The sequence below is a fragment of the Bactrocera oleae genome, chromosome 4, assembly GCF_042242935.1.
Source record: "Bactrocera oleae isolate idBacOlea1 chromosome 4, idBacOlea1, whole genome shotgun sequence".
NCBI lineage: Eukaryota > Metazoa > Arthropoda > Insecta > Diptera > Tephritidae > Bactrocera > Bactrocera oleae.
In genome coordinates this window covers 19,732,946-19,746,522 of record NC_091538.1, presented here as the reverse complement: position 1 = coordinate 19,746,522, position 13,577 = coordinate 19,732,946, and the positions used below count along the sequence as shown (strand labels likewise).

Below are 13,577 nucleotides of genomic sequence, written 5' to 3'. Positions count from 1 at the left end.
ATAATTGCATCGTGGTAAAACTTTGAGTGAATAATGCGTTAAAGTGTGCCACCTTGTGACCAAAAATTGTCTAAATCGAACCAAAACTGTTCAAGCCACTAGGTACTGAATATATGGACCCCTATTGACCTTTTCCCGCAAATATCGGTCAATGTGAAAGATTTATAATTGACATTCATATAATAAAATAAATAAATGAAACTCTCGCTAGTTGTATGTCTTTATGTCAAAAATGCGCCAAGTCGTTCCTTACGTCAGTCCGAGTTGCTACGAACGGCGCCGAATCGACTCTCCACGGTCTTCGTGAACACTCTCATCTACGGCCGCTATATTTTTTTGCGCGCTGGATAATAATAAATAATGAATGCTCACGATGGGTGATGTTGCGAATAGTACGCTCAGTAAGCCGGTTATGTTGACCACAAATTAAGGGGTTACATGGGTTTCCTCGGGCAAAAAACGGCCTTTTTTCAATAATTTTTTTTACATATATAAAATGAAATATTTTAATGAAGTTTTTTTTTATTTAAAAGATACATATTTAATAAACATTTTGTAAAATTTTCAAAAAAAATATCAAAATGGCGGTCATTAGGAAAAAAGATGCATCCGCGTTGTCAGCAGAACTTCTTTCAGGATCATCAGAAGTAAAAAGGAAAAAATACGTGTTTTAGTAAAGACAATAAACAAGGTATTGGACGAAGGAAAAAAAATGAAAATTGGATTTTTGGCAGACGTTTTTATAAAAAAAAATGCAAATTCCGACGAAAATTTCTCGACTTTTTTTTTCAATAGTTGTAATTAAAAAAAAAAAAACCTTCGTTCAAGACCTTGTATATGATATCCCAAAGACCTGTGTACAATTTCATCAAGATCGGTTGAGTAGTTCGCGAGAAATCTTGACAACCGACTTTGAAAACATAGTTTTAAGAAAAACGCGTTTAAAGTTTTAAGAGACAATAAAAGTGCCTATACCTGACCTCGAGCGTCCACCTTTTCAAGGCTGTATCTCCGAAACTATTAGTCGGATCAACTTGAAAATTTATTACAATATTCTAGAGATGTTATAAAATTTAATAAGATAAAAAAATTAGATTTTTTGAAACCGTCAAACCCATGTAACCCCTTAAGCGAAGCGCGCGAAACACATTCTTTACAGAACGTAAATTTTTGTAATAAAGTTGAACAATTTGAAAATCTTGTTTAGGCATAAGTCTTTCCATGATGAAATGCCAAACAGTACTGAACAAAAATGAAAAGACAGCTTGACACGACTCAAACGTGATCTGTCAAAAAAAGGCTATTGAAAAAAGTACCTCTACTTAGATCACCCGTTATAATAGGTAAAATCTTAGCTTACTTTAGCAACCACAGAAAGTTAATTTCAAAATAGTCTGACATTTTTGCCAAGTATGCTTTCTTTTTTACCTTCTATAAACCACTTTGAATACTATTGCAAAGATATGTACGTGGACTTAGCATAGCACAGAAATTGTTACAAAACGGAATAAGTTCGAGCTGCAATAACAAAGTGTATGCGACTATTTCTATAAAAACATATTTAAATATTCGCGTTTAAAGAGGAGCTTTACTTTCGGCAAAGAAAATAATGTTCCATTATCCAAAGTTGTAATTTCTTTATCTCTATTATACGCTCCTAAGCTGCATATCTCAGCATCAACTCAAAATCGATAATAATACTGAGATTTCCGCTCAATTCGGCGGCTTCCCTTTTATTAACATTTTCGTCGTCCTATAAAAAATCATTTTTGTTCAGCTTTATTCATTATTAACGATGGTAGTTACCTTTTACAACTACTCGCATCCATAAAATTGCAAAAGTGAAACTCTACAAACGAAACGCATCAATTTTATCTCAATCTTAACAATTTCAACGAAATTCGACATCAATTTAAATCCATCCAATTAAAATGAGAGACGAACAACTTGTGATTGACTGTAGAAGGCGTTCTCTTATTGACTTTACTGCAGAAGCTGATAGCATAAATGGAATCCTATAGAATTTTTCAAATAGGTGCAGTAAAGAAATTAAAAGAAGATGAAAAAATTGTAAATTGATAAGCTCAGTAATTGTATTTAAGTAAAGTTGAAAAGGGCAACAAATGGCCATGTCGAAGAAATGATTTTCACTAAAAATATTTTTCTTTTAACTAAATTTATTGAATTTTGTGATTCATAAAAAGATATTTGAAAATGATTTTATGAATTGGACACAATTTGTATAGAAATGCAGAAACTGAATTGGAAATAATAAAATGTTTTCAAAGTAAACTTTAAACTTTATTCTTTCGTCAATCAAGATGAATACGATGCATGCTTGTCTTGTTGGCTCAAGGAGATAATAATGTAAATCCCTCCCAATTTACATGATTATACTTTCCAACAATTCCTACTTAGTATTACCGGTACTGAGTTCAACTGTTCATTTATCTTAATTGTTCAGTGCCCTTGGAATTCTCAATAAGCTTATAGTCGATTTTTTATAGTATAGTGCTTCTATTTCTAATAAAAAATCTCAAAATAAATTACTTGAAAAAGTGACGATAATAATAAAAATTTAATATTGAAGCAATTGAAAAAAATTATCCTCTCAGTCGGAGTTGAGAACTTAAATTAATTTTAAAGAAACTTAAAGAAAAGAAAAAATTATAATTCATATTTCATAAATTAAAAATTTTAAATTTCACTCCGCAAGGCAAACGATTTCAAAATAAGTAATAAGAGTCAACTAAGAAAACTTCATATAGAAATATAAGAAATACTTGTACTGGGAAAAGTAACTGTAACAGTACGACAAAAAGTAAAGCAATACAGAACTAAAATACAAACAGTTTCAAAAGACAGTAACATAAGGTGAATAAATTACCCAAAATTAATATTACGCAAGTTCATAAAATACAAAGCAAGCACACATGTAGCACGCTAAACTTTTCCAATTCCAGCACAAAGTTGAAAAGAATCAAAAGCAAAATAACACATGCATAAACACATAAAATTCAACTTGCAACAAAATGTTGGACCAAGGCAATAGTGAAATCGCTCAATTAAATGCCAAGTCCCCTTGGGGGTAAACCAAAAGTCCACAGCTACTATAAAAATACCAGCAGCAAGTCCATATAAAATACAAACAATAAAAACTTTTCGCGTAACTTCCCAAAAATCCAACTCCAAAGAAACACAATGGAGCCACTCAGCTCAGCTCAACAAGCATCACGGAATTCGTGCTCAACTCAAAAGCCAAACAATAGTGGCAACGCTGCGCATTAGCCGCAACAACGCCCCACTGCTGGCAGTAGAGTTGCTTCCGGCTCGTGCAACAGCACACCGGTGGCGCAATGCCAAACAATGTATTACGGATAATCGAGCGACCGGCAGCTGGGGGGAGAAACAGCAGAAGCTACATCGCACCATTTGCAATGACTTCGGCAACAGGCTACTGTTATATTAATGTGGGTGCTCACATGTGTGTATGTGCGTACTTTGACAAAATCTGTCAGCTTTCTTCGCTTCGGCAATTTTTCAACAAAAAGCATGGCTGAAGGCGACTTTACGGGGGAAATTTGGCGCAGCTGCGAGGTAGAAACTGAAAATTATTTATTTAAATAAAGTGAAGTTAAATTTCAACTCTCTGGGGCTGAAAAGCTGGATTTTTTAAGCTATATATGTTCTGTATTTAAATTTTCGGTAAATTATTTGAGTCAGGTGAGGCAATATGTGCATAGAGTTTATTCTTAAGAAAGGAGGAGGATAAGATAACTTGATAAAAAGAACCTTACTAATCACAAGGGTATAAGATTCAAACTAGGGGTATCTCCAACAAACGACTGTCTGATTATTCTCTTCCACAGTTCTTCTTTGACTTGCGTATATACAAATCACCCAGAACTAAATAAGAGTCTGTCACTTTACTTAAGAAATCGATATAACGATAACCAAAACTCAGTCCATACTCTAAACGAAGAGCACTTAGGCTCTACCACATTTAAAAGTCGTATTCTCAAGACGCCTTTGTCATTATTTACTCAGTAAAAAACGTATTTAGCTATTATTTTTCTCAACCTTTTGAACTCTCCTTTCATAGTAAGTGTTATAAGTAATAAAAAATAATTCAAATTCATGCTTCAGTATGGGAACTTAGAAGTTTAAGGTCTAACTTACCTATGCAAGAAATTTAGTTGTAAGAACGACAAATATTAAGAATAAATATAGGGCTTTGTTTACTGACACTAGGAACGTTTCAAACGGAGGAGACCAATAGACTTTGCATTAAGCTAGTAAACTCAGCAGTTGGTTTTACTTTGTACACGTTTTTCTTAACTCTATCGAGTTAAAATTTAAATCAATGCAGAATCTGGCACAATAACTTTTTAAGAGTCTGCACTAAAACGAGGCTCACCAAACTCCCATAGGAAACCAGCGCAATTTTTGAGAAACACATCAGAATAAGCATGTGCGAATATATTCCAGTTAAGAAATCTAATACAGATACCTTCAGCAAAGAAATATTTTATTGATTTTTTTATCCTTGCTCCGTCGAACATTTGTCTACAGAATACTCAAATACATAAGAGCTACAGCGTCAGCTTGGACTTCGTTAAAAATTCCGCGCCCATTCATAAATATTTTCAATGGCACCTAATGTGCCAGACAAACACTTAAAATAACAGACACACACACACATTTATACAAATAAGTTTTTACGACAAAAACTTTTAGATTTAGTTTCCCTTCGCCTTCACCTTTGCCTTGGCGAAGAGGACATTTGCGAAGCTGAAGATTAGTAGGCAATGAAGCGTCTATTGTAGTTTTTCTATTGACCCAAAGAGAGCGCAGCGCACATAGCCTTTGTGTGGCAATGTCAATGCCAATGAGGTCAAAGGACAGACAGCGCATGATTGTGCCTAGTTTATACACAATATGGTAATATAATATATATATATACATATATATATATGGAAATGTGGATCTATAAGCAAATTTATATATTTACTATACGTATATAATTCCGTAAGTTGTTCACTATCGTAAGATATTTCTTGGTACATTTTATGTGGCGCATTCTCTGACTAACATTCAAGAGTTAGGCAACTGAGACCTCAGTTGTTTGACCTTAATGACCTTTTTACGATTCACATTTGTTTAGGCATATGTTCATACATGTATTAGGTATACATACACTTATGAACAAAATAATAGGTGTACAGTTTTTATTTCATAAATTTAAAGAATTTGCATTAAAAACAATTTTGTTTTAGACATATTTACGCTTTACTTTATTAAACATAAATATGTCGAAAATCTTTCATTCCGAATTTTAAAATTGAATTTTTTTTTAAATAAGAAATATCATTGGTCAAAATAATAGGAGTAAAATATTTTTTTCTAAATAAAATCAAAAAAATCAAGTTCTCCTTTTTTCGGTCCATGGGTTTTGGATAACCTGTATATCCTCCTTGGTTTTTCATTAGTTTTCTAATTATATTCGGCATGGATTGAATTAATTTTTGGCAGGTTCCTAATGGGGTAGCATCCCAAAGTTTCTTTGCTTTTCGCCACAATTGCTCCTTATTTCGAAAAGAAAAGGCCGCCAAACTCCTATAAAGGTCACTTTATTATTTCTCCATCAGGTTGAGATTAGGGGATTAACTAGGTCATTGCATACATGTCACAATTGCATCCCTGAACCACTCAGATACCAACCTCGATGTATGTTTCGGGTAGTTATCCAACGCTTTGCCAGAATAAACATCCCAACACCATAATGTTTCAACTCCCATGCTTAATTGTCTTCTTGGTGTATCTACAATCAAATTATTTACCTTTGGGGCGACGGACAGTTCTTTCATAATCATTTCCATACAAATTAATCTTGACTTCGTCACTGAGTAAAATATTTCGCCACTTTTTTCTCCAGTAGGACGGCACCAATTTGTGTTCAGCGGTAAAAGCCTTTATTTTCTGTATGTGGACCTTTCTTAGAAGAGGCTTACGCCCCTGTAGATTACCGTTCACTAATCGACGTCGAATTATCCGTGAGCTAACATTTAGTCCAACAATAGGGTCCTTTTTTGCCATGCGAAGTATACGGCGATCATCGATCAGGCCATTTGTTCTTGGACAACCAGAAGTTTTCTTTTCATTTCTTTGCTTTAAAGCATTAGTTACAACATTTTTCGACCTCCCTAACGTATTTTCAATGAATTTATACGGTTTTCCTTCATCACGCAATTTTTTTAACAATCGATACTCTACATACGTACAGTGGCTTTTACGACCCATTCTAAATAATTTCTTATTTTTAGTTTATGGTGTTTAAAGTAATATAAAATAACAGAAACTCCGATACCTACATTAATATGAAAAATACTTCAAAATAACATTTATTTTTTAAAACTTATTACTTACACCTATTTTATTGGCCAACCAAATTGAATGAAGCAATGATAACTTGTCACTCAAATGATAAATTAACAAAATAGTAATGCAATTTGTTGATACTTATGCACTACTCTTTTTTACTACATCGTAAATGTAACGGTATCAAAAAAAAGTAACAGTTACAACACCATTTGTCTAAAAACAGTACCAGCTAAACGCACACCTATTATTTTGTCCATAAGTGTATATGGTGCATATTATGAATTTCTTGACTATATATGTGTTTTCTGTCTTATATTTGCTTATTTTTATTTTTGAAAAAACTTATTCAAAACTTTTCCTCCTGCTATCAACTAATAAACAAAATTAAATAATACTTTTGGTTGAACATTTATAAAGCTGTATTTTCCAAACAAAAATAATTTCAGTCTCTTCTATGAGACTATTTCCAGCAAATATTCCATTAATTCCTCTCAATAATACAAAAGTTTTAGAAAATATATAAAAAAGAATTTTTTTACATTAGAAGATTTAAAAATGTTCACCGAAGGAATTATTGAAAAGTCGTAAATTTTCTGTAAGTCGAAAAAAAATTAAAAAAAAATTTTTACTAAAAAACATAACAAGTTTTTAAATAAACTGCCTAAAGCCCAATTTTTTTTTTAAATCTAAAATTCCATTTGAGAGCATTATCGAAGCCCGTGAAAAACTTAATTTTTTTACGAGATAAATTTAATAGGCATTTTATATATAAAAAATATTCCTTAAAAATTTTCTTTAAATTTGATTGTATACCTACATAGCAGAGTAAGTAAACTTAAGCTCGTCCCAAGTGAGAATTTTATATCACTAGCTTAAGCAGTCAACTGAAGTTTGGATAATAAAGAAATGTGTGTAACAAAAACTTAATGATAACAAACTCAAAAAGCATTTTCAGTACATTACCTAAGAGCCAACTTGGTTTATATGTACCATGAACACTCAGGCGCATACGCAACATGCTAAAAAATTGTTGAATTATCACTTATCACATCAGCCATTTCTCACGAATTTTTTCGACATTTCCGTTTCTTGGTATGTGTGTGTATATTTTAACTGTATTTAGATGCTGTTTATATGTAGTTATATACAATATATTGAGCTACATTTGTTTCTACGCCTTGTTGTGTTTTTTGTTATTTCAATATGGCGTGAATGGCATTTATTTCCCATGATAATTGTAACATCTGTATTTTGGAAGCGGAAGGAATTGTAGAATGTAAGTCAAAGACACGCGCACATATAAATAGATGCATTAACATAAAAAACATTGAAACACCTGTCATGTTCTCGAGCGAAAGGAAAGGTGGAACAAAAAAAAATTAAAAGATAAATAAGCTTATAAAAGCATAAAGTAAGCTGAATATATATTTCATTTTAAAAAAGGAATTTCTTTGTAGTTTAAATTCATTCACCGCATCATACTTAAGATATTTACGCAGCATACATTCATTTAAATATGGCAAACCGCTAACTAAAGAACGGTTTGAAAGCTCATTAAAACTGTATTGTCCCATGTGTTATCGAATATTCTTTATTATCATCACTTTCTTTGCCCTTTTGCTTTCTTTCTCACCCTCTATCGCCCTTCCACTATCACCTTTGGTTTCTACTTTATTTTTAATTCGCTCTCTCTCTCTTTCTAATTTCTCTCTATGGCTAAGTATTATTTCTTATCGCTAAGTATTTTCCAATAATTTAGTTTCTAACTTCAACTACTACCGCTAAGCTTTATGTTAATTTTCCATCAGTTTTCTCACCTATTCCCAGGCCCATCAGATGCCGCACAAATGGCAGCATATCTCCTTCCTGTCGCCGATGTTTTGCGATCATTGCGGCTCGCTGCTGCATGGCATCACCCATAAGGGGCTCAAATGTCGAGGTAAAGTGTGGCGCGCCCCATGCTATGCCACCAAATACTAGCATTAAGTAGCGCACGCGTTTAAAGTTAGTTGTGTGTTTGTGAGTGGTGTGTATACGTAAGATTAAAAAAAAACCTATAATGTTTTTGTTCAACAACTATTTATCAGCATTGTACTATAATTTTCGTTATTTTTTACTTTCAAGTACTTTCTGCACAGTTACTACAATTACTTGTTAGTATCTTTCCTTAAGCTCTTCTTTCACGCTTTTACTACCGTTACTCCTGACTGTTAAACTTTTTCAAATTTTTTTTACTCGCTTTACTATTTTCATTGTTTACAATAACATTTCATTGTTTCTCTTTTTCTTATATTTTTTTCGTTTCTGCTTCTCACTCTATTATACCTAGCGACCTCGTGCCTTTTCCTCCACTTTTTTCCAGCTTTAATTTATAAATTTTTTGTCTATGCTTTGTTTTTTTTTGGTCGCATTGTTCTGCTGTGAAGTTCATTTGCAATTGAGCATTTTTTTGACCTAGTACCTGCAATAATTAGTCAGTACGACCAACAAAGTCTCTAGCTTAGCCATAACATGACTTAACGGGGTATTTCAGTAGCGGTTCTTTCTGTCAAGGAAACAGGTAAGAAGTCTTCAGTATCTTTCATTTTATAAATTAGTTTGCGCAAAATGAAAACCAAAACAAAGGCAGCAGCTTAACGTAAAGAAGCAACACTGAAAATCAAATATAAGCATACAAAAATCTGGTCGAAAACGTATAAAGAGTTAGTTATCAAGTAATAACTGGTTCCAAATAAATAAATTCTACAATATTGCAAAATTTATTTTCTTACAAATATACCAATTCGCTTTCGTCAAAGGAAAATTTCTGCATTTCAATGGCTCAAACAAGTTCATAAGTTTTAATAACCTCACTGGTTAGAGCTCGCGATGAAGTTTATGAATAACTTTTATCGGTTAGGTTGCACAATTTTTTTTGAAGATAGAATATGAATTTATACCAATTTTTACTTTTATTTAATTGCTTTTAAATCCTAAATCTAAGTTTTTAAAGCTATGGAGCAAAATTAAATGAAAGAAATTCTTATATTTTAGGTTATATTGAAAAAAGTTTCCACCTCACTGCCTTCTATACTTCCCTCAAATCTGCAGAAGAATTTCTCCAACGAATCAAAGTTGATACGAACATCAATAAGCTTAGGTAAGGTTAGAACTCGCCACGAAGATGGTTAGGAATTTTATTTCTATTGACAATAGCGCACCTAGATGTCTGAAAGTTTGTAAGCTGAGGTTTTTTACCCTTGGCAAGTGTCAAGTGTTAAGAAATTTCTACCTCATATTTTTCCGAGTCATCGATAAGACAATGCCCAATTTCATTTCAGTCACTGCAGTATTTTTGCTCTAATCACTTTTTTCTTAAAATGAACAGTTATTCGAAATAAAACTAAATTTAAATTACTTATTTAGCGAGAGCAAAAAAAAAGCAATTTCAAATCATTTGAGAGCTAAAAGTAAAAACATTAACAAAAATTTAAAATTTAGAATATTTAATAAAAAAAAGAGTACAGTTTAAGTATATGTAATATAAAAATTAGTTATAATGTTATTTTTAGTCACGGAAAGCAACCTTTTCAAGCACCCTTCAAAGTGAACACGAACAAATCCCAGTAGACGACGTACAAAAACTCAGCCTTCTCAAGCGCGTCACCTTATATTAACGTTTTATTTCCTTCTGTGTGTTTTAGAAAACTGCAATTTTCTACAAATTTTGCATACAAATAACACTTAAAAGCAAACAAAGGAAGAAGGGGATAAAGGCATCAACAAAAATACCAGTATCACTATGAAGCAATGGCGAAAAATGAGCATAAAGATAAAAATAAAACAAGAACACAAAAAAATATTACACAAGAATATTTTGGTATGTGCTCTTACTCATAAAAGATATGCAAAAGCGGCAGCAGATGCGCCCTGAGTATTTGCTCATATATTTGGATGCAGTAAAACGGTAGGGACGAGTCATAAGCATATGTGCTTTCATCTATAATGCGCTGAGCAAATACTAAATTTTATTCACACATACATTTAACTATATGTATGGGAATTCTAGTGTAGTGCACAGGAAATAATACCTTTAATTTGTATTTGCATATATAATATTTACTGCACAGGCACTAATTTACATATAAAATCTCTCGGGCACATGTGAACATATTTGGCCTAGAGGCATTCGCTTTCATTGCTGCCGAGAACAATAGATTTATATTCAGTTCCTGATTCTGGACTATGAGTTTTGAAATGCACAAAAAAAAACAACAATACAACAAAGGGTTCATTTTTAGAGAGCGAAAAATAAAGCAATTTCCGAAGGAAGCAAAATTTTGCAGCCCGAAAAAAATTGTATGTAGTATGCGTAAAATGCGCCAATCATTAGATATTACTAAAAATAATTTACTTTAGGACACTTGTTTAAGTAAGTTTACCCGTTCATATCATTTAACAAAACGTAAAAATTATTTCATTCCAAAACCATGTTTTAAATCATTCAAGATTTACAAAGTAAAATTTTTTCAAAACTAGGTTTTATACCAGTTTATATAAGTTGTAATTGTCTCCAAGTTTGAATTTTTACTGAAAAAGGTACTAATTTACAATTTTCAGTGGTAAAATAATTTTGAAAAATTTTTATCATCGTATTAAGTATTTAAAATTTGGTCAGGTTTTAATAATTTCACATCATATTGCTACTTAGTATAAAAGTGTTGCTCGTGTAACAGTTGTATGTATCACCTAAATCCCGTCTGTACGTGCAAGTGATAAAAAGGTAAAGTGGCTGTCATTCGACACAAGTGATAACTTGAGTAAACATTTAGATATGTTGATGAAAATTTGTACACATCCTACAAAACAGCGTTGACTTTCTCAGTTATAAAAGAAATGTTTTTCTTACCTTAAAAAATGTTTATCCCCTCTTATACCTAGCGTGCTACAAATGTTCTTGTATTGAAATATTTAAATGTTTAGATTTTTGACTAGTGCGTAGATGCATAATTGGATTTCTAATATTTTTTTCAGTGCAACAAACTTTTACGGCGATGTTAGTTGCGCCCATTTTTATACATTTTATAGCAATTGTGTCTTTTTCATTTGTTAATAATTGCAGATCATAAATATACCAAACGCTAATTTCCAAATAACATTTTTTCGCTTGTCGGAATTTTTGATTTTATACCACTTTCCGAATTAAATTTAATTGAAAAATTTCGGCGTTTTATTTTAAATAGAGTAATTTATATCAAGTATAAGTTTTATATATCTCTTTCGCATTGCAAAATTGACCAGAATTATGCGTTGCTTAAGTTCTTGAAATTTGTATACCATTTTCAAAAGGTGTTGCAGTGTAAATTTATGTCTGTTTTAAGCTATGTTTTAAGATTTTTCAATATTATGTTTGTTTTCAATTATAGTTATATGGTGTTTCTGTTAATTTATATCGGCGTTAGAGTCAAAATATGAAGAAGCTTATCGCGCACTTGGGAACTAAAAATTGTACACCCTTTTACTCGCCACTTTACTTACCACTTTATATACTCGTATACATATACCACTCATACAAACTGACTTAAACTAAATAATAAATATAAAAATACATATCACTAATACGATAAATATAATATCTTCTAAACGTCAACATAATCATATTAAAAATGCAATAAAATTAATTCATCGAATTTTGGCCACCGCCCTTATTTGCCTGCAACTTAACTAAACCAACATAATATATAGGTATGTACATATTTTTATTTTTGTATAATCTCCTCAACACGTTTTAGGTAGCTTCAAACATTTTAATGTTGTTGTTGCTCACTTCCATTGGCTAAATTTATCAGGAATTACTAAATCGACGTATATATTTATTAGCATATGGGTCATATAAGAGAAATTGTTAAGCCATGTACGAAATTAATTTTGCCAGCAAACGGCAGGGTGTGGTGAGAATATGTAACAGTTAAAATGTACGAGAAAAAGCAACAGTTACACTTACACATATATACTAGTCCGAATTACGTAGTCCCAACAATAATGTGCCAGCTAAAAGCAACAACTAAGCAAACAAAGGCTCATCACTTGGTGTAAAGTGAACACATAGCCATTAAACCATCCGCTTGAGGCAACTTACTAACCAGCGCAACCAACAAACCTAGCCCAACTTCTAGCTTGTTGTACAAACAAAGCTGCAAATTAGAAGGTTGTGCTGACAAATAAACCCGTTAACTAACCACCAACGACATCACCATGTCAACTAGTTCGTCACCAAAACCAAAATTTCATACAACGGAGCGAAGTATGCTCGCCAACTGAAAATAGTTCATCATCATCCGCTTGGTAAGCATCGTGGTGGACACCCACCTACTTCTGTATAGTGAATCCTAATGGCAAAAGAAATACTAGTACTAGGAAAGCACAAAAGGCAGGTCAGGCATTGTGGTTGTCAGCGTGACTACACGCCAGTTAGCCAACGTAATGAATTCTACTTGTGTGCCGCCAGACTTGCTTGGCATTTGTGCCACTTTAGGCATTCTTAAAATTGTTTAGTTCTTAAGATTGTTGGGCAGTGACAAATGTCACCAATGCTCCGCCTAATGTTTCTGGGTGTATAAAATGAATTGAAACAAATAGAGAAGGGCTAAAGGACATTTTTTTACTCTCACAATTTGCTTGGATCAAAGCTGGTTTGGTTTATTTCGATAACCTCATTGGTTTTGTATATATTTTTATTGAAAAGTGAAAGATTCAGATGGAATTTAAAGCTTTTATATATAGGAAATAAACGTTAGTTTGGTTGATTATGGTCAAGTCGTTTCTGAGATAGATCGATTTGAGCAAAAGGTGGGCGGTGCCACGCTAATTGACCAATTTCTAAACCATCTTGGGTGTGAAATTTAATGCTTCTGAGCTATTAACGTACTATTATCATCCGATTTCACCTATTTTGACATATTTGGTCCCAACAATTTTAGTTAACTTAGCATGGTTTTTGAGATATATACATCAAATTTATTGGGAGGTGAGAACACACCCACTTCTTAAAGCGACTTGTTGTATCAAATTATGGCAATTTACAGTTTTTCGAACTGAAAAAAAATATTAGAAATCCATTCTGAAAATTTAAATATTTTAATACAAGATAATGCTAGGTACAATATAAGAGGAGATAAACATTTTTTAAGGTAAGAAAAACATTTCTTTAATAACTG

General features: G+C 32.3%; 1 protein-coding gene across 9 annotated transcripts in view; it reads left to right on the top strand.

Annotated features, from left to right (window-relative positions):
* The window catches only part of Pkc53E (Protein C kinase 53E), a 140,718-nt gene that overhangs the window by 110,704 nt on the left and 16,437 nt on the right, over positions 1-13,577 (top strand). For 2 of the 9 annotated variants that reach the window (XM_036369229.2, XM_036369225.2), the window contains one exon: positions 8,209-8,320. The exons of 6 other annotated variants lie outside the window; for them this stretch is intronic. In XM_036369229.2, coding sequence (XP_036225122.2) covers positions 8,209-8,320 — 112 coding nt within the window. Of the gene's footprint in view, positions 1-8,189; positions 8,321-13,577 lie in introns of all 9 variants that reach the window. One more of the 9 variants, XM_036369231.2, reaches the window with a different exon arrangement.